Source organism: Myotis daubentonii, chromosome 18 (genome assembly GCF_963259705.1).
Source record: "Myotis daubentonii chromosome 18, mMyoDau2.1, whole genome shotgun sequence".
Lineage (NCBI taxonomy): Eukaryota > Metazoa > Chordata > Mammalia > Chiroptera > Vespertilionidae > Myotis > Myotis daubentonii.
In genome coordinates this window covers 4208273-4234603 of record NC_081857.1, presented here as the reverse complement: position 1 = coordinate 4234603, position 26331 = coordinate 4208273, and the positions used below count along the sequence as shown (strand labels likewise).

General features: G+C 48.6%; 2 protein-coding genes and 1 long non-coding RNA gene across 14 annotated transcripts in view; 2 read left to right on the top strand and 1 right to left on the bottom strand.

Annotated features, from left to right (window-relative positions):
• The window catches only part of GPR161 (G protein-coupled receptor 161), a 36134-nt gene extending 24394 nt beyond the window's left edge, over positions 1-11740 (top strand). For 4 of the 6 annotated variants that reach the window (XM_059675542.1, XM_059675545.1, XM_059675544.1 and 1 more), the window contains exons 4-6: positions 566-670; positions 9811-9930; positions 10843-11739. In XM_059675542.1, coding sequence (XP_059531525.1) covers positions 566-670; positions 9811-9930; positions 10843-11108 — 491 coding nt within the window. In that variant the 3' untranslated portion in view covers positions 11109-11739. Of the gene's footprint in view, positions 1-565; positions 671-9810; positions 9931-10842 lie in introns of all 6 variants that reach the window. The other 2 variants (XM_059675541.1, XM_059675543.1) reach the window with 2 other exon arrangements.
• A 1372-nt stretch (positions 11741-13112) lies between these two features.
• On the top strand, positions 13113-18798 carry LOC132221389 (uncharacterized). Its single transcript, XR_009449965.1, has 2 exons — positions 13113-14646; positions 14735-18798. It is a non-coding gene; the product is annotated as an uncharacterized LOC132221389 (long non-coding RNA).
• Positions 17857-26331, bottom strand: part of DCAF6 (DDB1 and CUL4 associated factor 6) — an 89848-nt gene continuing 81373 nt past the window's right edge. For all 7 annotated transcript variants that reach the window (XM_059675692.1, XM_059675693.1, XM_059675694.1 and 4 more), the window contains 5 exons: positions 24460-24598; positions 22878-23034; positions 22038-22126; positions 19173-19278; positions 17857-18264 (listed from right to left, as the gene is read on the bottom strand). In XM_059675692.1, coding sequence (XP_059531675.1) covers positions 18200-18264; positions 19173-19278; positions 22038-22126; positions 22878-23034; positions 24460-24598 — 556 coding nt within the window. In that variant the 3' untranslated portion in view covers positions 17857-18199. The remainder of the gene's footprint in view (positions 18265-19172; positions 19279-22037; positions 22127-22877; positions 23035-24459; positions 24599-26331) is intronic.

Below are 26331 nucleotides of genomic sequence, written 5' to 3'. Positions count from 1 at the left end.
GCTTCCTGTAGAGACGTCTGTCGAGCCCACCTGACTGTAGAGGCGCCCGGGGCCTCCCCTTCCTGGGCTTTGGGGGCGCAGGGTGAGAACCAGCCCAGCTCTCTCCGGGTCACACCCACTGCCTCTCCCACCCTCCTTCCAGCGGACAAGCATTCTCTCCTGCTCGGGGGTGCAAACCTTTTTAAAAAGTCCTTTTTGGCATTCAGGTGGGATTTCAGGGGGTAATGTACACCCAGGTTCCACGTTTAACCGGAAAGTCACCCCGGACAGGTCACCTCCCATCCCCTCTCCCACCTGCCTTGTAGGTTTGAGTTGTCACGGGAGGTCCCCTCTGGGGACCCAGTCAACTATGTCACAATGCAGACTCCCTGGGCGGGCACAGGGCACAGTGGGGAAGGGCGGCCGCCACGGCTTCCAGTCTGTCAATGGCTTGAGAGCGTGTTCTGCAGGAGAACAGAGGGGACAGGAGAGTGGGAGGTGAGGCGGAGGGACTGAAATGGGGGTCAAGGCCGGGGGCGGGGGGGCGGACGCGGTTTGTGCAGTCAGTGCCCACTTTGCCTTTCAGACCTGGGCCTGTCCCCACACCTCACGGCGCTCATGGCAGGCGGACAGCCCCTGGGGCACAGCAGCAGCACGGGGGACACGGGCTTCAGCTGCTCCCAGGACTCAGGTAAGCCTGCGGCGGGTGCCTCCCGCGTGTACCCGCCGCGGTGTGGGCACTGGTGGCCGCGCATCTCCTGTGCCGGGTGGAAGGAGCGGGCGTGGGGGGTGGCGGGGGGTGGCGGGGGAGCCAGAGGCAGGGCTCCCCGTCGTGGCTTTTAGCTCGGCAGAGCCTCTGTGCCTCGGTTTCCTTCTCTATAAAGCAGGGACCTCATCCCCGGCCCATGCAGGCTGGGAGGCTGCGAGTCAGGTGGCCTGAGGTCAGTCTTGCTAACCATTGGGTTTCCCCATTTGTGAATGCGGGACGGCAATCGCTGTATCGAGGGCAGCCCCGACGAGGGGTCACTACCGTGACATGCCCTGCGCCTCTGTCCCCGGAAGAGACACCTCGCCACAGATCCTCCCCGTCTTCCCCGGGGCCGTGCACCCCAGGGCTCGGTGCGGTTAGGGTCGCCCCGGGCTGCTGGCGGGAAGCAGGTGCCACATCTGTCCCTGCCAGCGTGTTCTCTGGCTCTCACCAGGCCCTGGGGCGGGGGGCCAGGGGCAGAGGCTGGCAGTGTCCCCACCAGTCCAGGGCTCCACGTGGCTGGAGAAGCAGCAGGCGTTTCCGCCCAGGGCTCTGGCCTGAGGGGCGCCGCGTGGAGTCCTGGGCGGTGCAGCAGCCGCCGGGCTCTGTGCTGCCATCGCCGCTGCCGGCAGCTGTAGATCTCTGCCTTGACCGAGGTTTCTTCTCTGAGCCGGTGTCGTGGGGCTCTGGGGGCAGGCACAGCGGGCGCCGAGACAGGCCTTCTGTCGCAGAACCTTCCCTGAGCACGTTCCCTCGCCTGACAACCCAGAGGGCAAGCCCCCGGCCACACCATCCCTTGTAGCCCCGAGTCCCTTGTGTGATTTGAGGGAAGGGAAGGTCTCTGCCCCCTTCTCAGACAGCCAGCAGAGGTCCCGAGACTCTGTGACATTCATTCATTCAACAAATATCTGCCAAGCTCCTACCTTGGCCAGACACTGTACTAGGCTCCAGAGAACCGTGGTGAGCCGCCCTCCTGGAGCTTTCAGCCTGGTGGGGAGGCGGACGGCCGTGCACTTTGAGTGGGTGAGTTGTGGTGTGGGGACTATTCCTCAGTAACTCTGCTGCCAAAAGATTGTGAGAGGCTTCTGGTCAAGATGGCAGGGTAGGCAAACACTCCCCTCCCTCCTCCCACAACCACACGAAAATTACAACTAAAGTGTAAAAAAGAAATTACAACTAAAGTGTAGAGCAGCCATCATGAAGAAACAGCTGGACCAGCCGAACAGACTCCCGGAACTGAGGACACACAGAAGAGCCACGGTGAGACCGGCAGGAGGGGCGGAGACGTGGAGAGGCAGGTCCCACGCCCACACGCAGTGGTTAAGGACCAGGAGGCATGTCTCCGTGGCAGAGATGCCCACTGAGGCGTGAGGGGCCTCAGCCCCGTGCTGGGCTCCTAGCTCAGAGCATCCGTCCCGGGAAGAGGAGCCCCCACAATGTCAGGCTGTGAAATCAGCAGGGACTCAACCTGGCGACATGGAAGGCTGCTGTAGACGCAGGCGTCCCCTTCAAGGACCTGAGGTCACGAACGCTTGCTCTGAGCTCCAGCAAAGGGAAGCAGTTCAGAAAGCACCGGAGACACCAGAGAAACAAAATGGTCTGGTTTCTGGGCGAGGTCTGGAGGGGCAGCTCTCTCTGGGACAAACGTGCCAGCAGGTGCCATTGTTCCTTTGTTGAGCCCTCACCCCACCCAGCTTACAGGCAAAGGCACCAAGTCTGAGTCTCCATCAACCTGGCTCACACCCCTCACCACCCCAGGAGGCTCTCTGAGACCCATCCCACACACCGTGCGCACCACCCACACCTCTTCCGGTGGCTGTCCTCACAAGCAGCCGGGCTCTGCCCATGCTGCAGACCTTCCTAAAACCTCTCAAAGGTCCACAAACTCCCAGAAAGCAGCATCGGGCCACTGCGTGCCTGTACCTCTGGCTCAGTGGCCCCAAGTCAGCAAGCGTGGCAGCCAGCCTCAGTTTGCGGCGTAGCCCCTCTCAGGTAGCTACCAGCTGCAGACCACTTTGTAGCTCCTACCAGGTGGCCCCAGGCCAGGCACGGACAGGGCCAACCTCGGCCTACACTGGAGTCCTCCCAAGAGGCCTCAGAATCAACACACCCTGTGGTCAGCTTTGGACCACACCAGAGTACCACCCAACCACTTCCACAGATGACACACCCAAAGGGTGGACTCAGCTGGGACCAGAGTCCCACTAAAGTGAATCCAACCCCATGGGGTCAGCCCTGCACAATAGCTCATCCGCTGTGGTCATGGAGTCAGCCCGAGGCCAGTCCCACCCACTAACATGCCAACAGCAATCAAGGCTCAACTACAGCAGGAGAGTATGCACAGCCTACTCAAGGGACACCCCTGGAGCACCTGGCTCAGGTGACCAATGAGGCTGCACCATTGGGCCTCTCAGGACACCTACTACCTAAGGTTATCCTGCAAACACTGGGAGATATAGCAGCCTTAGCTAATATATAGAAACAAGCACAGGGAGGCAGCCAAAATGGGGAGACAAAGAAACAGGTCCCAAAGAACAGGGCAAAACTCCAGAAAAGGAATGAAATGAAATGGAGGCAAAAAATCTCCCAGGTACAGAATTCAAAACACTGGTTAAAAGGACGCTCAGTAATTCAGGGGAAGATTAGATGAACTCAGTGGGAACTCTAACAAAGATGTTGAAAAACATAAAATAGAACCAGTCAGCCAGAAATCGGTGGCATTTTTAAACACCAATAATCTCTCGGAAAGAGAAACTAAAAACACCAATCCCTTTTACCATTGCAACAACAAAAAAATTAAGATACTTAGGAATAAACTTAACCAAGGAGGTAAAAGACCCTTACTCGGAAAACTACAGGATATTGAAAAAAAAGATAGAAAAAGATATAAAGAAGTGGAATAATATACCATGTTCATGGATTGATAGACTTAACATCAATAAAATAGCCATAGTACCAAAAGCAATCTGTAGATTCAATGCAGTCCCCATAAAATACCAACGGCTTATTTCACAAATCTAGAATAGACACTCCAAACATTTATATGGACAAAAAAAGACCCTGAATAGCTGCAGCAATCTGGAGAAAGAACAACAAAGGTGGAGGGATCACATTACCAGATATCAAGTCATATTACAAAGCCACCATAATCAAAACAGCCTGGTACTGGCACAAGAACAGGCATATAGATCAATGGGACAGAACAGGAAGCCCAGAAATTGACCCAAGCCATATGCTCTATTAATATTTGACAATGAAGACAAGAGCATACAATGGAGTAAATACAGTATCTTTAATAAATGGTGTTGGGAAAATTGAACAGGTACATGCAAAAAAGAAAAAGAAAGAAAGAAAGAAAGAAACAAACAAACAAACAAACAAACAAACAAACTAGACCACCAACTTACACTGTACACAAGGGTAAAGTCAAAATGGGTAATGGACTTGACTTAAATGTAAGTTGTGAAATCATAAAAATTCTTGGAGAAAATGTAGGCAGCAAAATATCAGACATCTCACGTAGAATTTTCACAGATACATCGCCTAGGATAAGAGAAACAAAGGACAAAAAGAAAAATGGGACTGTACCAAACTGAAAAGCTTCTGTACAGCAGAGGAAACCAGCATCAAAATGAAAGGGAACCCACGGTACAGGAGACTGTGTTTTGCCAATGATACATCTGATAAGGGGCTAATTTCCAAAATATATAGAGTACTCACACAACTCAACAAAAGGAACACAAACAATCCAATTTAAAAAATGGGCAGATGTAATAATCTGAACAATAAAGATTTAATTTAAAAAAAAATAAAAATAAAAAATGGGCAGAAGACTTGAATAGACAATTTTCCAAAGAGGACATACAAATGGCTAAGAGACATATGAAAACGTCAGTAATCATGAGAGAAATGTAAATTAAAACCACAATGAGACATCACCTCCCACCTACCGGAATGACTATCAACAACAAACTAACAAGTGCTGGGGAGCATGTGGAGAAAAGGGAACCCCAGTGCACTGCTGGTGGGAATGCAGGCTGGTACAACCACTATGCGAAACAGTGTGGAGTTTCCTCAAAAAATTAAAAAATGGAACTGCCATTTGACCCAGTGATCCCACTTCTAAGAATATATCCTAAGAAACCCAAAACACCAATCAGAAAGAATGTATGAACCCCTGTGTTCATAGCAGCACAGTTTACAATAGCTGAGATCTGGAAACAGCCCAAGTGCCCATCAGTAGATGAGTGGATAAAAAAGCTGTGGTACATTTACACAATGGAATACTATGCAACTATAAAAAAGAAGGATCTATTACCCTTTGAGACAGCGTGGAATGACCCAGAAAGTATTATGCTAAGTAAAATAAGCCAGCCAGAGAGAGAAGTATCACATGATCTCACATGTGGAATCAAGTGAGCAAAATAAACTGATGAACAAAATAGAACCAGAGATATGGAAGCATGGAACAAATTGATATATTTCAGAGGGAAGGGCGGAAGAGATTAGCTAAAGAACTTACATGCAGATATGCAGGACTCATGGACACAGACACTAGGGCAGTGAAGGTCTGCAGAGGAGGAGGGACCCGGGTGGAGAGGTCAATGGAGGAAAAAAGCGGACATCTGCAATACTTTCAACAATAAAGATTTTTTAAAAGAACCAGTCAAAAATGAAGAATATAATAGCTGAAATGAAGAATATATTAGAGGGAATAACACCAGATTAGAGGAAGCAAAGGATTGAATCAGTAATCTGGACAACAAAGTAGCAGAAAACACCTACTCAGAATAGCAGAAAGAAATAATTTATTTTTAACTAATTAATTTATTTTTAAATACTTTTTAAATTGATTTTAGAGAGGGAGGGCGAGGGAGAGAGAGATAGAAACATCAATGATGAGAATCATTGATCAGCTGCCTCCCTTCTGCCCCCTACTGGGGATTGAGCTCATAACACCAGGCATGTGCTCTGACCAGGAATTGAACTGTGACCTCCTGGTTCATAGGTTGATGCACAACCACTGATCCACACTGGCCAGGCAGAAATAACTTTTTAAAAAGAGGAAAATTTAAGGTACCTCTGGGACAACATCAAGTGTAACATTTGCATCATAAGGGTACTAGAAGAAGAAAGAGAGAGAGAGATCAAGGAATTGAAAATCTATCTGATGAAATAATGACTGAAAACTCCTTAACCTGGTGAAGGAAATTGACATACAAGTCCATGAAGTGCCAAGAGTCCCAAACAAGATGAATCCAAGGAGGCCCTCCCCAAGACACATCATAATTAAAATGGCAAAGGTTAAAAACAAAGAACCTTAAAAGCAGCAGGAGAAAAGCAGTTAGTTACCTACAAGGGAGCTCCCATAAGATTGTCAGCTGATTTCTCAACAGAAACACTACAGGCCAGAGGGAGTGGCATGAGAAATTTTCAAAGTGATGAAAAGGGAGGACCTACAACCCAGATCACTCTACCCAGCAAAGCTATCATTTAGAATTGAAAGTCAGATAAAGAGCTTCACAGACAAGAAAAGCTAAAGGGGTCCATCACCATCAAACTAATATTATAAGAAATGTTAAGAGGACTTCTTTAAGCAAAAGGAGAAAAAAGATAAAAACATGAATAATAAAAAATATGAATAATAAAATGGCAATAACTACATTACCTATCAATAATTACTTTAAATGTAAATGGATCACACAATCTATAAGCGTAAACTCAAATGGATTAAAGGCTTAAATGTAAGGTCTGAAACCATAAAGCTAGAAGAAAAATAGTCAGTAAAAACTTTAACATTGCTCATAGTAATATCTTTTTGAATATGTCTCCTCTAGCAGGGGAAACAAAATAAGTAAATAAACAAATGAGACTACATAAAATTAAACAGGTTTTGCACAGCCTGGCTAACGGGGAAAATATTCAGCAATGACACATCTGATAAGAGGTTAATAAGTAAAATATATAAGGAACTCATATAACTTACAAAAAAACAAACAACAACTACAAAAAAAATCCAATTAAAAACTGGATAGAGGACCTGAATAGACATTTCTCCAAAGAGGACATACAAATGACCAACAGACTTATGAGAAGACGCTCAACATTACTAATCATCAGAGAAATGCCAATTAAAACCCTAATGAGGTGTCACCTCACACCTGTCAGAATGGGTAGCATCAATAAATCAACAAACAAGTGTTGGGGAGGATGTGGACAAAAGGGAAGCCTCGTGCACTCTTGCTGGGATTATACATTGTTGCAGCCACTATGGAAAACAGTATGGAGGTTTCTCAAAAATTAAAAATAGAACTACCATATGAACCAGCAATTCCACTTCTGAGTATCCTATCTAATAAAAGAGAAACATGGTAATTAGCCATACCTCTGCTACCCTTCCCATTGGCTAATCAGGGTGATATGCAAATTAACTGCCAGCCAAGATGGCGGCCGGCAGCCAGGCAGCTTGAAACAAACATGAGGCTTGCTTGCTTCAGTGACGGAGGAAGCCAACGTTCCCCGCCTGCCGCTGCCGGCCTCTGAGCTTGCAGTTTGAAACATTGTTACAAATATAGAAGCTAAACAAAACCCCAGAAACCTGCTTTCAGCCAGCCGGGATCTCAGAGCTGGAGTTGAAACAGTGTTTCAATTATAGAACCCAAACAAACCAGATACCTGCTTTCAGCAGCCGAGGCCTCAGAGCTGGAGCCAAGCCTCAGAGCTAAAGCTGGCCCAGAATAAAAAAAAAAAAGAAAAAAAGGAGCGGTTGGGAGCTTCAGTCACACGCCAGCCTGAAAACAGCCCTCAGCCCCTCACCCAGACTGGCCAGGCACCCTAGTGGGGACCCCCACCCTGAAGGGTGTGTGACCAGCTGCAAACAGCCATCAGCCCCTCACCCAGGCTGGCCAGGCACCCAAGCGGGACCCCCACCCTGATCCAGGACACCCTTCAGGGCAAACCAGCCAGCCCCCCACCCGTGCACCAGGCCTTTATCCTATATAGTAAAAGGGTAATATGCCTCCCAGCACCGGGATCAGCAGAGCCGCGAGGCCTCCTGGCACCAGGATCAGCGTGACAGGGGGCAGTGCCCCAACCCCCTGATCGACCCTACTCTGTGCGTGACAGGGTATGGAGCCCCAACCCCCCTGATCAGCCCTGCTCTGTGAGTGACAGGGAGCAGCGCCCCAACCCCCTGATTGGCCCTGCTCTGTGTGTGACGGGGTGGCGCCGCAACCTCCCCATTGACCCTGCCTTGAGTGTGACAGGGGGTGGTGCCCCAACCCCCCAATCGGCCCTACCGTGAGCGTGACTGAGGGTGGCATTGCAACCTCCCGATCTGCTCTGCTCTGTGCATGACAGGGGGCGGCACCCCAACTCCCCAATCAGCCCTGCTCTGAGCCCGACCAGGGGCTGCACCTAGGGATTGGGCCTGCCCTCTGCCACCTGGGAGCAGGCCTAAGCCAGCAGGTCGTTATCTCCTGAGGGGTCCCAGACTGTGAGAGGGCACAAGTGGGGCTGAGGGACACCCCGCCTTCTCCCCGAGTGCACAAATTTTTGTGCACTGGGCCTCTAGTATGTACATAAAAAACAACCAAAAACATTAACTTGAAAATATATATGTACCCCCATTTTCATTGCAGCATTATTTACAATTGCCAAGATATGGGCGCAGCCTAAGTATCCACTGATAGACGATTGGATAAAGATGTGGTACATATATATACAATGGAATATTACTCAGCCAAAGAAGAGAATGAAATCTTATCCTTTGTGATGACATGGATAGTCCTGGAGGGAACTGTGCTAAGTGAAATCAGTCAGACAGAGAAAAACAAATAGCATATGATTTCACCTATATGGAATCTAAAAAAACAACCAACCAACGCAAAAACAAACTCAGAGGGGCAGAGGACAAACTGGTGGTTTCTAGATGGGAGGGGGGTTGGACTGGGTGAAAAAGGTGAGGAGGTTAAGAAGTACAAATCGGCAGTCATAGCACTAGTTGGGGCTGTGGTGTGCAGCAAGAGGACATCCTATGTAATAAAAGCCTAATATGCAAATCGACCCAACGGCAGAACGACTGGTCCTTTGATGTGCACTGACCACCAGGGGGCAGGCGCTCAATGCAGGAGCTGACCCCTGGTGGTCAGTGTGCTCCTCAAGGGGGAGTGCCACTCAGCCAGAAGCCAGGCTCACGGATGGCGAGTGCAGCAGTGGTGGCGAGAGCCTCTCCGCCTTGTTGGGGGAGTGGGGGGGGGGTGCGGGCCTAAGCCGGCAGTTGGACATCCCCGGAGGGGTCCCAGACTGCAAGAGGGCGCAGGCCGGGCTGTGGGACCGCCCCCACCCCCACCCACTCCCCAGTGCACGAATGTTGTGCACCAGGCCTCTCGTAGTAATATTGCAGTAACTGTGAGTGAGGACAGGTAGGTGCAAGACTTATTGTAAGTTATGTAAATGTGTGCTGACTGTGCCATACACTTAAAACTAATGTAACGTTGAATGTAAACTGTAATTGAAAAATAAAACAATTTTTTAAATGTTTACTTAGTGCAACATATTTTAACCACAAAGTGTTTACAGCCTATTTTTCTTCTGGTTTTATGCTTTCAGGCCTTACATTTAAGCTGTTAATCCACTTTGAGTTTATTCTTGTAGATTGTGTAATCCATTTACATTTAAAGTAATTATTGATAGAAATTCAAACTGTAAGAGGAATCACTCAGAACACAAGGCTCTTTTACTGGAGCGGTCTCTCCCACACAGCCCTTCTCCCCTCCCCCAGCCCAGGGCCGGCCCACTGGACACTGCGTGTGCCCGCTGTGGCCTGGAACCCCAGCTCTGCATAGCACTGCTGTAACTTATGTGTCAGAAGAGGCCCCATGGCTGGCTGCCAAGTCCCTGAAATAGGATGGCACAGTGTTCACTTCTTGGGCACATGCTGCAGAGCAGCTCTTGCACTGGATTGTGGGTTGGAATAAATGGGGGAGAGGGATGCAAGGGGGTTGAGAGCGGCGGGCGAGGAGGAGGTGGCGAGGAGGACTTGGGACGGCCGTTCCATGTGTGCAACCTGCCCTTGGTCTTAGGGACCGACGTGATGCTGCTTGAAGACTACACGTCCGATGACCAGCCTCCCCTCCACTCCACTTGCCCACCCAAGAGGAGGAGCTCGGTGACGTTCGAGGATGAAGTAGAAAAGATCAAAGGTTGGTGTCTGTGGCTGACAGCTTCTGGACAACACAGGGAAAGGGAGTGGTCTTAGGAGAACTCCTGGCTCATCCGTCCTCACCCAGCACACCAGGGCTCCCACCTTTGCCTCCCCCTCCCAACCCCGTGCCACTCCCAACCCTGCAGTCTCCCTCAAGTCCTTGGGCTTTCCAGCCATTGGATCTGGAAGCGTTTAAGCTGGGCCAGCAGGGGCTGTCGCACTCTCCGTAGACACACAGGTGCTCAGACTGACTCCATCCTCCCAGATGAGTGCAGGGAGGCCGAGCCCAGGGCCCCTCCACTCTCCCCCCCGAGAGTGGGTGGAAGTCACCTGCTCAGAACATGTGAGGAGTAGGGGGTGCGCTGTTCCCTCGACATGTCAGGAGGAAAGTAGGCAGTGAGGTTCACAGTAAGAGGCGGGGAGCAGACCCACACCCCTCCCTCTTCTATTAGTTGTCGGGTCCTGTCCTGGGTGGGGCGCCTGGACCGCGGCATCCTGCCGACCCTGAGGCTGTCCTGACTCTGGGGAATCTGGGCCAGTTCAGAGATGAGACGTCCCTCCTGGCTCAGCACTCAGCCCGTGGAAGTCTAGAACCACCCACATCACACACCCCAGGGAGCCGAATGGCCAAAGACCTCTTCCAAAGATGTAAAATGTGAATGTGGTTAATAGAAAACATTGATCAAGCCTTTTCTGTGAGCCGGGCCTAGGCTAAGCATCTTGGAGAGAATCGTTTAATCACAGAAACCCCATGGAGAAAGAGGTGCACCATGACCCTCCCTCTGCAGAGGATGTGAGGTTAGCTAACTCCTTCTAGTTTTCCCAGGCCCTAGGCGGGAACCAGACTGGGAAATGCGCGCCCTCCACAGGGGTCTGGCCCCTCGCTGACCTTGCTCTGTCTTTCCCTCAGAAGCTGCCAAGAACCCCATCCTCCACGTGAAGGCCGACGTGCACACCTCTTTGGACAGTTACGCAGACAGCCTGGCCAAAGCCATCGAGGCGGAAGCCAAAATCAACCTATTTGGGGAGGAGGCCTTGCCTGGGGTCTTGATGGTGGCGCGGACCATCCCAGGGGCCGGCTTTGGGGGCAGCGGAGGCACCCGAGCCCCCGGGAGCCAGAGGCTCCCACTGCAGAGCATCGAGGAGGGGAACGTTCCAGCTGCGGAACAGAAATGAGGGCCTCGGGCTGGCCTGGGCCCCAGATGGAGGCCCCCAGCCCACCCAGCCGGGGCCCTGGGAACTCGGGTAGGAACGGCACCTGGGGTGCAGCCACCAGAAAAAACACCGAGAACTGCGTCCAGGCCAGGAACTCCGTGTCTGCGAGCCCACCCGTGGGCTCCTCCTAGATCCCAGTGATGGGACCAGACGCATCAAAAGCACAAAGCAGAGAAAATGGAGGTGTGGCTTGGCTTTCTGTCTGGGTGGTGGGGCACCGGTGGGGCCTACAGACCAGCTGGGGGAACCCCAGGGCAGGTCATGTTCTTTTGTTCACATCTGCTACTCGCTGTCCCCGCAGAGAGGCTCAGGAGGGGGGCTCTTCCAGTGCACTGGGACGGAGGACACCCCAGGTTTCTGCAGGGTTGAAGCAGGCCATGTGGGGTCCCTAGAGAAGCCAGGAGCAGGGCCCCCACGCAGTTCCAGGCCTCGGTGCTGGTTATGACCTGGCATCGGTGGAGCCACCTGCTGGTGCTCACGGGGGCAGCCCAGGCCACCTCCCTCTTCACTGATTCTTTGCTGTTTCGAAAGAAGGGAGAGAGAAGCCCCTATAACGACAGGAGGAAGGAGCGGGAGGCTTCATTTCCAAGAATCAAACTGTTCGCAGCAGCAGGGGAGACACTGTTGTCGCTGGAGGAACTCCCTTCACGGAGGACTCCGGACTCCAGTGTAAAGTTTGATGGACAGGAGATAAGGCAGAATGGAAACCACGCGGCCGGCCGGCAGGAGCCAGCACCCGCACGCCCGCCCAGCTCCACCTCTTCTTCCTCACGTCACCTGCACTTCCTAGCACCTCTCTGTGCAGCCGGGGAGATGGGGTGAGGGAGGGGGCCGTCGGAGTGAATGGTCTCCAAGATCATTTCCAGCTGCGATCTCTGATGTTCACTGTAAGGAGAGATAGGAAGAGAACAGGGACCCACGGACCCAGGTTGGCACAGCCTCTGCGTGACTGCGGACAGACTGCGGGCCCGGCGTGCGGGCTCCCCGGCTTGTCTGCTCAGAATGCGGCCCGCGAGGGGCCAGCGTGGAGGAGACGCCTCCCGGGGGGCAGTGGGTTCACGTGCTTACACCTCGCCCCAACCCTTGGAGCTGGTCCTCAGTCTGCAGTTTGCCAAGACCTTTGCCGAGACCTGGGAGCGTGCACCTTCGTGGTGATTAGCTTAGGGCCAGCTGTCGGTTCTGGGTGGGAGGGAAGGAGCAGAGGCATCTTCACCTGCGGGTTCTGCGAAGGAGACGGGCAAGTCAGGCTGCTCTCGCTCCGTGGCATTCCTCAGTCAGAGCGCTGTACTCTCCTTTCTCTCATCTCCCTAGCGCTTGTTGGTTGTAAAGGGACCTTATTCCTGACCACCGGCCTGACCACCGTCAGCGCTTCGTTGGCGTGACCTAGGGCTCGCTGGTGAGGCCTTTCTGATGCAGCACATCTGGCTGGGAGCCCGGGGGGTGGAGTGCGTGTCCCTGGGCTGCACTGGGCGGGCTCGAGGGAGAGTCCCGAGACCCCCAGGTCCGCACTGGCTGGTCGCAGACTAGCTGGGATTTACTAGGATTGAATCTAAACTTATCTGGAAATGCCGCACATCACAGAAGGACTCACTGTTTCCTTTTTTTCTACTGAGGCCCATTCATTTATTCATCTCCGGGCCCCCCACGTCACCTGTGCAGAGCACCGAGCTCGGCCCGTGAGCAAAGGCATGAACGTGTTTACACACTCATTTAGGGACGGACCTGGGGGATACGGATGCTGGTAAACATGCCGAGTAATGATTGTGGAGAGAACTGTGGGCTCCGGGGGAGGTGACTGTTCCATGTAGCTCCGTGGAGGTGGCAGTGTGAGCTAAGCCTCGGAGGGTACCTGGCAGCTAGAACCGTATTTTGCATAATTGAGAATTCAGTTGCGGATGAAGCCTGGGAGGAGGAGGACGGGAGGAGGGAGCAGGGAGCTGGGTGGGTGGAGAGGGGTGGGAAGGCCCCTCCGTTAGTGCAGGTTGGAACCAGGCCCATCGCTTTATTCCTCTGTGCAGTGGCTACATGGACAGTGGCAGGTGGGACTGTTGGCCACTTGTCCACAGCCTCTGTCCTGCGCCTCTGGTTTTGACAGGACCGAGTTTAGGGCTGTTGCCATCTCTGCTCCCTTCATTGAGATCGCCACTTGATGGTCCCTCTCCTGTGCCCGCCCAGATTCCAGGCTTGGGGCTGTTATGACCCAGAGGCACTGGGATCCCCACCCCCCAGCACTGGGCTTCCTGGCCTGGGAAGACTGGAGTTCAGCACCTTCGCCACCAGGTGGCAGCAGTGGGGAGCGCTAAGGAAACCCTGGAAGGCTTGCCTCAGCAGAGCTCTGGCTTTGAACTTGTCTCCACCTTGGTCCTCAGCCTTGGAAGGACCACCCAGCTTGCTCACACGTGTGACCCCTTTTGGGGCGGCAGGTTCTGCTCCTGCTCAGCTATGAGATCTTAAGCAACTGCCAAGAGGCAGGGCTGAGGACCAAGACCAGGGCCACCTGGTGCTAACGCGTTTCTCATCTCAGGAGCTGCTGTGGCTTCTGTCCACCTGAGCGACCAGTGAGACTAATCAGTATTTGCAGTCGGCCAGGGAGCGGGGGCGGAGGGGGTGGCAGGAGGGAAGAAGCGTGCTCCGCGCAGCAAGAGATCTTAGCCTGTTAGGGTTTGCTGAGACACCTGCACATGAGGCGTGTCTGGACGGAGCCCAGGATACTCTCTGGTGTCCAGCTCTGGCCCCACTGTCCTGTCTGGGAGGAACTGAGGGTGCGTGGCTATGAGGGCAAGCCCAGAACTGGCAGGTGCTGAGCGCCTACTGTGTGCCTGACGGTGGAGAATTCTGTGCCTGTTGTGCGGCTTCTGTTAGGCCCCTGAAGGCTCTCATTCCATGTCCGTGTCAGTGCACGTGAGCTACATGGGAACAGTGCGGACTTGGCTGAGTTCTGGGTTCAGACCCACGCGGCTGCTGAGTAGTTGGGTGTTGTTGGCCAGTTCGGTTTTCTGCATCGGTTTTCTCATCTGTGAGGTTTCATAACCTGTTTCTCATGGGGACGTAGAATGCAGGCCCCCCCACGGGAGGTTATGTGGATTAAAGCTCCCGGCACCACATGTGGGACACTGGTGCTGAGCCACTGGGGTCTTGTCCATGACTAGGCGGGTGTCCTATTCTTGTCTCATAGGGACCCCTCAGGAGCTGTTATCCTAGGTCAGAGGTGTTGAGGCTTCTGCAGTGGGAATGGTCCTGTTTGCTGAGCAGCACAAGACCGGGGATGAAAGGGAAGTGGTGAGGAAGGGGAGCGCGAGAGGAGGGGGAAGGTGTCTGCCGTTGGGAGCTGCAGAGGTCTGAGGAGCCCCGTGTCTGTCCAAGGTGATGGCCTGGGGCCTGGTGCAGACCCCGTGTCACGGCACCAGCTCGACCTCCCGGCCCAGAAGAGACTCCCCGGAGGAGACGCGGCCTGGGCCCTGCGGCCAGCTCCGCCCCGCGGGACAGTGACTGCGTGGCGGTGGCTCTTGGGTTCAGAGTCTCCGATCCTCCACCCTGGGGAAGTCAGTGCAGGGACAGGAGTCCATGCTGCTACCCAGCGCATGCAGAACCCCAAGGTGAACCCTGGGGGGCCGGAGGAAAATCACCGTTTTCACCTGAAGCAAAGGTAAATGGCTGAGTCGTGTATGGACAAGAGGCGGCGGAGTGGACACTCCTGGGTTGGGGACAGACACAGAATCCAGGGGGACCGAGGAAGTGAAGTGTCCATGGTCTCAAGGTGCATGACACCAGCGTCAGGGCCCAGGGCCGGGTCTTGGCCACGTGACTGAGGAAGGAGTCAGCTGTGCAGCTCGAGGACCAGGGACAGTGAAGTCATTACCAGGAGGCAGGCCGGCGGGCTTTCTGTGGAGGAAGAGCTGGTAACAGTGAGTGCCTGGAGGCTGAACACCTGCTTGCCGGGCCTGCAGAAGCCACAGACGCGGGGGACGTGGCTGGACCCCCGGAAGGATTCGTAGCACAGACGCACTCGCCTGCAGGCCAGAGGGGCACCATTTTGCTCCGCATTATTTTAGGACCCGACACACAGAGCTGTTCATTTCCCCCAGGAAGCTGCTCCTGAGCAGTAGGAACAGCTTAGGAACTCCAGGCCACTTGCTGTTCCTTTTGACACCACCGTTTTGCAATGTCACCAATCAGGCCAGTCGGCCCCTCCCGGGGCAGGGACCCTCCTGGGGCCCGGGCAGGCAGGGCCACCCCAGGGCAGTGGGAGGAGCCGCTGGCGTGGGCGCAGGGGTCCAGCTGTGGACCTGCGGAGGGGAGTCCTGGGCTGTGTTCTGGCGATGGAACCCTGGATGCAAACGTGGTTAAAAACCAACCTTCAAACAAAGCAAGGACAGGCTAGTCCGGAAACACGTTTCACTTGAAATGTTTGTTTTGTTTTTTTAAAACAAGACAATGTTTAGGGTTATTATAAATCAGTATTTATAAACAAGTGAAAGTGCATTTAGCATAGCTGTGTTCACCTGATGAAATGGTTTTGGCACATGTACAGATGTGGAAATTGTGAATTTGTACTTGGACTTGTGGACTGTGGGTTTTGGGTGTTCCCCCTTTACCCCATATCCCCGTTTCCCACAGCCCCTTTCCTTTCTCCCTTCCCCCATCCCAAGGGCTAAAAAGAGGACGGAGACTGAGCAGGAAGGATCAACTATTGCAGAATTAGGGGGGCGGGGGGTGTGATCCATACCAGTCACCTGGGTACATCCGTCCACTTGTTTTCAAAATACCAAGACAGTGAGATTCATGGAATATTGTCCAATACAGAACAAATACTCCTAACCCAGACTTTATAGGGGCCCTCCACATGTTCATCCCATAACCAAGCTCAAGGGGGTGTGGTGATCATCAGTGACTCAAAACCACCTCAGGGCATAAAACCCAGCACCTCCACCTGAGCCCTCACTGGCCACAACTGAAGGCAGTTCCTTTTGCTGAGTGTGTGGGTGAGCTCCGGGTCCAGCTGCCTAACGTCCTGCCCCCAGCATGCATTGCGCCATGGCCGGGACCTATTAACTCTGCCCGGAACATGTCCTCTTTCTGCCCCTGGACTGTGGTCTGGTCCGCCCTGTGCCTATGTAACACACCAAACTCTACAAAATCACCTCAAGTAGGAGAACTAATTCCTTTGACAAATACCATTAAAAAATAATAGCCCAGCCATTGTGGCTCAGTGGTTGAGTGTCGACCTATGAACCAGGAGGTCATGGTTCGATTCCCACTCAAGGCACATGCCCAAGGTTGTGAGCTCGATCCCCAGTAGGAGGTGTGCAGGAGGCAGCCAATCAATGATGTTCCTCTCATTGATGTTCCTCTATCCCTCGCCCTTCTCTAAAAATCAATGAAAAAATCACTTAAAAAATCACAGCTTTATAGCAGTTTTGGGTTCTGAGCAAAACTGAGCAGAAAGGTCAGGCCCCATATACTTCTGCCCCCCCCCCTCCCCCCCGTCCCATCCTGCCCAGAGGGTACACAGACCATTTTGATTTTCGGTTGCTTTTCCTGCCAGTTACTCCTGAACCAATGGAGTCCTCCAGTAGCCTCTGTCCTGCCAGCTTTCCAACACTCTAAGAATCCCTGCTTCTGCTTCATTTCAGTGAGAAATGATGTCCTGGACGTGCTGACAGTAGCGTTTTCAGTTGCTCTGTAAAGCCCCTCATCCTCCGGGTGTCATGGGGCCTAGCTCAGCCCCTGGGACATGGGTGTGCACATCCTATCACCTCCACTTCACGGGAGATGGAGCAGGAGCCCAGACAAGTCAGGTGGCCCCAGGTCACACAGCTAATTGGGAACCAGACACTAAGATCCTGGCACTTTCCAGAAGTCATCTGTAGCCAAGGCAGCTGCCCTGTTTGGCCAAAACTCTAATTCCTTCCCTTCACCCACTTACCTCGTTCTCTAACGTGGAGACGCGGGTGCATCCAGGGCAAGGGCCGGGTGTGCAAGTCCCGCTCCAGTGACTGAGCCAACTGAAGGGGCTTTTCTTCTCTCCACAAGCCAACCTGCCGTCGCAGCAGGGCGCCGGGTGTGCAGCCACCTGGGGAGGGCGGCCCCCGTCTCCACGCTGGAGAGGGATGCTCTGCTTGGCTACACCTCTGAGCCTCGTGGGCCAGCCGAAGAACAGGATGACAATTTAAAAGTGGGCCGGGAGGGTGACTGAAGGGTTAAGTCTACAGGAACAGATTCAGGTCATAACCTGTAAGATACAGGCCGGGGAGTTGATGGCTGGAGTGGAGGTGGACACTGGAGTTAAGGAAGGCCAGGATGTAGAAGACAGGATGGTCACAGCTTTCAGCTGAAATCTAGCTGCAGTCAGGAGGACCGGACGCCAGGGCCCCCAGAACTAGCCTGTGCTCCTACAGCATGGGAACCCCGGACACCCTGACTCCTGTCTGTGGGTAACACGGTCTCAGTGACCATTAAGATGAGGACTGGTGGTGAAGATGAAGTACTTTGGAATGAGACATGAATAATTCTCTTCTCTGTGATTCTATCACACACAAGTCAAAACAGAAAAGATGATTACAACTAGAGAAGACTAGAGAAGCAGTCTTACGTGACAGGAAAGACTGGAAAATAGGGGCCAGGGTAACAAGGCATCAAATACAATGTCAAATTCAGGAGATCTTACACAACCAGCTTCTTTAATTAGAAAGCAACAAACATGCAAATGGCAAGTGTAGAAATTTATTTGAACCAACATTGTCTCTACCATGAGAACTGCTCTTCAACGTTGATCCAAGCTCCCCCGTGTGGAGACTGGCAGTATTGCACTTTCGTTGCTAGCACGCCTCATACATGGCAACTAGGGTTTATAACATTCTGCTAGTTTTATTTCACACACTCTCCCAAGTTCATGCACACAATCACTCCACACCAATGTCAGGTTATCCCCCGCAAAAGGGAAAACTCCAAAAACCATAACCTTAAAATTGCACTGAAGCTCTGTAAAGAAAAAAATATAAGTGTCTTATACAAATATCAAAACATCCCAAGTGCTGGCCACTCAGAGTTGATTATTCCTCATCCTCGGTTTCATTCTCCTGACCGGAGCCTTCTGATCGGTCACCCTCCAACCGGTCTGGAAAACAGATATGAGACTCACTAAAAGAAATACTTTTAGGGTTATGATTAAGATAATCTTCAATGCCTTTTATTTAAAGCTGCTTAAAATGTATAGAACTCAACACACCATTATGTAAAATTCAGTTCACCACTGTGTACATACCTAATTTTTGCCTCTACTGGGAAATTTTATAAAATAAAGGAAACAACACTATTAACTTTGAAAATGGATGTCATTGTAAACACACATTTTTTAAAGCCCTACAGATGACTTTACCATGTATCAGTGGTGTGGCTGGGTAAGTCATTACAGAAAGCCTGCTGAGAAGGGCTGGAGCTCCATGAGGGTGGTCACTGTTGTCATGAACTGACAGGTGATGCTCAGCATATGGGACATTTCACTCATGAGGTCAGTGAACAGTGACGAACACTTGTTTGGTGAATATATGGATACTATAATGGATACTGGAACTTTTTCTTGTTATGAACACAGCCTTTGAATTCCTTCCTGAATAGTAGTTATAATATATGCATTTCGTGTTATCTGTGACACTGAGCCTCAGTTTATCACTTAAGACAAGACAATGATGAAGAAAACAGAGAGGTGCCTGTTCAGCCTTCCTACCATGCTACCTCTCTTTTGTCTGGGCTCTGCCGACTGGGAGCGAATGGACCGCTGAAGGCGTTTATGATGACAAGGCCTGTGCAGGAGCCTCCACTCAGAGGAGAAGCAGAGTGGGTATGTTTTCAGGGGACTGTCTTTCATTGTGATGCTTTCCAATAATCAGGTTTATGAGGACATGAGTTTCTGTGCTAATGGGCTGCCTCCATTTCATGACATAAGGAAGTTATGTATATAAATGCTAAGTAATACCATGTTGTTCAGACATAATCCCAATTGGAACAGAGGCTGACAGTTCTTACCGGCCCGGATGTGGTTCAGGGAGGCCAGCATGCGGAGCATGAAGGAGGCGGGCACTGTGATGGTGTTCCTCGTCTCCTCCAGCATGAGCTCATTCCGAGTGATCACCTGGGGCAAGTGAAACCACCGTCAGAGACCGCAGAGCGCCCGCGCCCCCCTGAAGATTAGGAGAACGGCACGAACAAGAGCGGCCTTCGCTCCCCATGTGCATGCAGTCACGGTTCCCTGTTAAAGCTTCTCAAGGCCAAATAGTGACTTTGACTTGCATGTGGGGAGTAAGATGAGGGAAGAGGCCTCATGCAGTTGGCAGGAAGACAAAAGTCAACTCTAGCTGCTAAAACATCCAAGGATTCAATTTATCTTTACTTGTTCCCCAGAGCAGTCTACGCTGTGCCTGCTCCTCATTTTCGCAGAGAGGAGAACTGGTACCTTTGGGACAAACTAGTGTTCAATTAATGTCCCTGGGTCACGTGGATCCTTTGAGAGTTGTTACCTTCGCCGAGGCAAAGTAATCTTGAAAAATAAACCTTTGGCTTCACAGGGGAGTTTTACCAAACATTCAAGGAAGAACTAAAACCTATCCTCCTCAGACTACTACAAAAAATTCAAGAGGAAGGAACACTTCCAAGCTCATTCTATGAAGCCAGCATCACCCTAATACCAAAACCAGGTAAAGACAACACAATGAAAGAGAATTACAGGCCAATATCCCTCATGAACATACATGCCAAAATCCTCAACAAAATCTTAGCAAATCGGATCCAGCAGTACATCAGAAAGATCATACACCATGACCAAGTAGGATTTACCCCAGGGATGCAAGGATGGTACAATATCCGCAAATCAATAAACGTGATACATCACATAAACAAATTGAAAGAAAAAAATCACATGGTCATATCAATTGATGCAGAAAAAGCATTTGACAAAATTCAACACCCATTTTTGATAAAAACTCTCAGTAAGGCAGGAGTAGAAGGATCATACCTCAACATAATAAAAGCCATATATGACAGGCCCACAGCCAACATCATACTCAACGGACAAAAACTAACACCATTTCCCCTAAGAACAGGAACAAGACAGGGATGCCCACTCTCACCACTCCTGTTCGACATAGTACTGGAAGTATTAGCCATTGCAATTAGACAACAAGAAGAAATAAAAGGCATCCAAATTGGAAAAGAGGAAGTAAAACTGTCCTTATTTGCAGACGACATGATATTATACATACAAAACCCTAGAGACTCCATCAAAAAACTACTAGACTTAATACATGAATTTGGCAATGTAGCAGGATACAAAATTAACCCCAAGAAATCTGAGGCATTTCTATACACCAATAGTGAACTTTCAGAAAGAGAGATTATAAAAACAATCCCATTTACCATCGCACCAAAAAAAATAAGCTACCTAGGAATAAACTTAACTAAAGAGGTAAAAGACCTCTGCTCAGAAAACTACAGGACGTTGAAAAAAGATATAGAGGAAGACATAAACAGATGGAAGAACATACCATGTTCATGGATTGGTAGAATCAACATCATTAAAATAAATAAATAAATAAATAAAAATAAACCTTTGGACAAGAGCTACAAATGACTTGTATCGGAAGTACCAAGGAAAGGACTAACTGAATATCCATGGCTCCGAGGGACCCAATGTAAATTATGGGCAAAGGAAAGAAGGAAGAGGAAAAACAGAGAGTGTGGGAAGGAAGAAAGGGAAGCCTGAGGAGGAGAAAGATGCCATCTGGCCAACAGTCCCCAGTGAAATGACAACTCTTTACAGTCCCAAATGAGCTTTTCAGTCTGAGCAACTTTCCCTCGCACTGTAGGTTCTGCACACGGATGTTTCCTTTACCTTCTAACAACCTGGACCCGGCTGGCTCCGTGTCTCCAGCGCTCCTTTGCTCCTGTCTGCCTGGTGAACGCAGTCCTGGTGACTTCTATAGCCTCCGTGAACATGTCCCCACCCCCATCGACTCCATTCACAGCAGTTTTTCTTTTCTACAGGCTTCCAAACGCTGTGCATACCCCTCAGACACTGACTCCACTACACTGTGGCTGTCTGTCTTCCCTCTTATCCATGCGCTCAGAGCGCAGGGCTGACACACCGTGTTGTGTGAATGTCTATTAAATGAGTGAAAGCACCCATGGGAACTGTGCGGAGCTGTCAGCCTCGCTCTGAGGTGCTGCTTGACCACTGACCAACATTTTTAAGTGACAGACCCTTATTTACCTATTTGTGCCCTCATCTACCCATAGGAGTTCAGCAATCAGTAGCTGATTAATGCAATGGACCCTAATTATTATAAGAAATCTATAGAAATCAACAAATGAAAACCCTGGTTGAAGCTGGGGGGAGGGGAGGAGTCACAGAAATCAGCTTTCTCATCCTAATTTCATAAAAGACCTAGCCCTTCACTGAACTTGGTTGGAAAATTACTAATTTAACAAGAAGCTGAGAGACCTTAAAATAGAATAAAGGAAAAGATTCTCATCACTTGTGCTGCTACCTCTTGGCCATGATGATGAAGACGCTGCAGTGAAACCATTTCCTCAAAAGGACAGAGTGTTTTTAATGATTCTTTACTGCAGTAAGCACACAGTTAACCTATTTTTTAAACTACAAAACACTTAATCTGCTATTACTAATACTCAGTCTTCTAATTAGCAAAATACTAGTTCAATTTTTACCTCTAGGCATGGTTTTATCTTCATTTTTCTTTTTCTTAAAACTGACTTCCTTACCTGCATGAAATTGTTTTATGTTACCAACTAAGGAGGAGCTGCTTTGATATTTCTTAAGAAATCATTTGAGGAACAAGGGAAACTATGGTCTAATAAGTATAATAAACATCTTACTTCATCAGCAAGTTTTCGGTTAAAAATCCTTGACTCCTCCAGTGGTGACCAGATCTTGATGTCATAATCTATGCCAGACGAGGCTAGAACTAGAAACAAAAAGTACATGTTAACCTAAACTCAGAACACATGCATTTATTCAAGTTATGCACACAGACACGTGTGTGTATATATGTCTACAGTATGTGTTTGTAGGTACAGACTCGGGCACATGTGCCTGTACAGCAGGGCCTCGAATACTAGTAAAGTCGTTCTGTTCAACGTTGTTTCACTGTGCCACTGATGAGATGCTGAAGGAACTTAATCTTGTTTATAACAATTAGCTTGTGATAAAATCGGTTTTGTTACACAGTTTCACTTAAAGTTGCAGATCCTATCTATGACGTTCAGTGAGGACTTCCTGTGTGTACATCACAGCAAAAGTGAGCTGCAGTGGAAACTGTACTGATACATGTGTTAACTGAGAACATTATTTTGAAGATTTCTTAAAAGTCACTCTAGAATATAATTTTAATTCCAATTCCCAATGGAAGGCAAGAGCATGCCAGTGAGTCTTGAAGATTCAGTTTGGGTAAGTAATGAGAAGTTCAATCAGCCGAACCTCTTACAGCTAATACAGCTTAGAAGAAATATTAGGAGAACACTCTTTGACCTACTTCACCATACTTTCTGCCCAAAGTGTGTTATAAGTGTGTTTTGGTTTTAAACCCAAGCAGAGCTAGGAGTGACTCCTGTGGCTGCCTACAGATAATTCGGATTATTTGTATATTAACTAGACCATTACTGGGGTTGGTGAGCCACACTGATTTCTACCCCTTGCCTTATGCAAGGTCCTCTTACTTGGATCAAATGGATGTGGCTGCAGGCAATTCACCACGTGATTGTCAGCCTCCAGAAGCATTAAATGCTCAGCGGTGTGACGATCCCAGATAAATATATGGCCGCAGTCAGAACCACTCATCACAAAGTTAGCACCCCAGAAATTGGCTTCTTTTATCTAAGGGTTTAAGAAAAGGAAGTTATAAGGAAATTCAAATCAAAGTTATTAAAATAAAGACGTATTCTATTCTTGTGTTAAAAAAGTAATTGGCTTAGAAAATAAAATACAAATTGAAGAGCGTCCTGGTCTTCTAGTATCTTCAAATCATGACAGATTTGCCAGCAAAGGGAACCCGGCCCTCAGTAATGAAGACTCCCCTACGAGGACAGGGATATGTTTCTGTTCGATACTGTGTTTATAGTGCCTGTAACGGTTCTTAGCACACAGTAGGTGCTGAATTAATTAACTGCTAAATGAATGAATAAAATTTCTGAGTTTTGGACAGTATAACAAAAAGTACCAATCTTTTTCTTAGTAATTTGAAGTTCTCATAATTAAGAAGGAAAGATATAAACACATTTACTTTTATGAACCAATGAGACAAAGGAATATGACAGTTGGAGTGGTGATATTTTTTTCAATGGATGCACACTAATAAACCATCAAAATCTTTGTGCTTCAGATTGGATTTTCCAGTCATTTTATCTGCAGCTGCCACTTTGCTATTTTGGGGAGAGGAAAAGAGGGGAGCCAGTTCTGTTCTTACTTGGAGCTGTCATTTTACTTGCTTATCTTCTTTTTTTCTCATTCCAGCCCCTAATTATTTTCCTCCAAAATTTTAACTAGCAAAATGCAAGAAATGTAAATTGGTTACTTCTATTAATAATAGTATTTTTTGAATGATTAAATTGATCACTGATTTCTATAGAGAGCTTATTATTTCCCTAAAGTAAGAAAGCAGTTTAAAACTGATTCTATAGATATGTTTTGAGAACTCAGTGAATATGAGAACAGCACTTTCTAGACATACATAGTTCAGAATCACAGTTATGACACACTAGCCACCTCCCAATATTCCCTTAGTAGGTGACGGACGTAGCAGTGGGTGCACAGACGTGGGGATGGTAAAAACTGGAAATGACCTTAGAGATCATCAGATCTATTCTGTTCAATTCACAGATGAGGAACTTCAAGTCCAGGGAGCTAAAACCAATCTTGACTTGTCCATCTTAACGGGGTGATGATGAAAGCAACCTATATTTCTCAATGAATCTGAGTTTCACATATCCAAACCCTTCTTTCCAAAACAACCTACTAGGAAGGTACACAGCAAGTGTGAGAGAGCAAAGAAGAAGCAATGGTTACCTGTATAAGCTAAAAATTTAAACTCTACAATAATTCCTGGGTAGAGTAGTTTCCTTATAAAAACTACTGGCCTTTCCTGACATACCACAGGACTAGACGTGTTTGGGTCTGGAGATAACTGTGAAGGTGCCAGCTATACTGGAGCCACACTGGCAACACAGGAGGATAACTGTTATGCAAAAACATTCATGCTATGAAAGTGCACGTTCTGCAAAGAATGCCAAGAGCACTTGGTACCATTGTCCTGGAGTTGCGATGGCCCTTATAAACCATCTTCACTAGTGGCCTTCTAATGTTCAGAGTGTCCAGTTCTTCCATTTCCTTCCTTTCTTTCCTCCGTCTGAAGAACTCCTGAATGCGGGCAACAGCAGAGCGTCTATGAGTTACATATGAAAAAGAAGAGAACAGAAATAAATGAGAAACACTCATGAACTACTGTGGAATGCAATGATACACATTAAGTCAGTAAGTCAGAAAATATGTAGACTAAACATTATCTCAGTAAGACGCCCCTACAGAAAGCATCAAAGGCAGACATGACAGTGGGACTCCATGAGACTAGTTGAGTTACGAGAACAAGATGTTTTAGTGAACACATCACTTAGAGATTTGGTCCTGGCTAGGATGGTAAAGGGAGTAGCATGCGGCACACTGGGGTTTAAAGGGCTGTTTTATAAAAATGTAATACAGACAAATTCATGTGCAGTTTACCACAAATAAAACAAGTCCTAGTTCATGCCATTTTTTCTCTCCACATTAGGAAATGTAAAGGCATAAATAGAAACCAAAAGAAATTAAGGGTAACATGTAATAGCAATAGATAAACATATGTTTTGAGATTTTGTTTAAAGATGTTCACAGCAAAGAACAGACGAGTTAAGAAAAAGAGAATAAATATTAACATATGTGCAATAAAAAAAAACCTTCCCGGAGTATCTAAGCTATATGGACTCCATGGTGGAGTACAGATTCGGGGCAACTGAGGCGGACTTTACTCTCCTAAGAGCTCAGCTGATGACACAGCTGGAGACTAAAGAATAATGGGCTCTTAAGACTGATTTACTTATTAGAAGAAATTTGTCCTAACACATGATACTACTTAATAAGTTTCTTAGTCTGAATATGTTATTTAAAACACTGTATTTCAAAATGTAATAGACCAAAAATCCACAATATGTAAAAAGTCTATTAAGTCAGTAAGAAAAACGAACATCATAACAGAAAAATATGCAAAGAAAAAAATTTTTCTACATAAGTAGAAAAATTACAGAAGAAATGAATGGTTAATAAATATATAAAAAGATGTCCAGCCTTACTAATAATGAGATAATGATAAAACAATCTGATCTCTATGTCTATTAGATGAACAAGACTTCTGTGGGTGGCAAGAGTGCAGGAAACAGGCACTGCTGCTGGGAGTTTAAAGCGGTTCTCGAGGTAAAAAGAGAGTGCGCTCTCTATTGTAAGTTCTCCACTGAACACACATACATACACCTGAAGAACACGAAGCAGCAAATATTCCTTAAAAGCCTACTGTTCACAAAGTTGTTCTTGAGAATATTAGTTACCAATTCTTTTATGATTTGTTATACTAACTTGGCATATGATTTAAAATTCATAAAAGACATTCATATGTATGAAAAATTTCAGAAATAAACTCTTGGGCAGCCACTAAAAGAAGTAAAATAAAAGTATAATTGATATGCCAAGAAAGGAAAGAAAATGGACACATATAAAATGCTGAGTTAAAATCACAAAAGGCAGAAAATGAGTGGGAGACAACAACAGGAATGAGGAACAAGGGCAGGGAGGGACTGCCTGTCCTTAGAAACTTCCCAGACCATCTCTCTGGAAGAAAGCAGCACCTGAGGCAGAGCAGAATGAGTCTAAATTACCTCGGAGGGAGGTATGGGTCACATTTCTGCTTATCGAGGTTCACCAGTTCATAATAATCTCCACTGCAATGGTTAAATGTGACTCATTTAAAGCAACATGGTATTTTTTAGTTGCAATAGTCATTGTGAGAGCAGAAATTGGCTTTGAGTACTTGGGATAAAAGGTATAAACCAGAAATTCCAAAAGCCTTGAAACAAATTCCATCTTACTGTT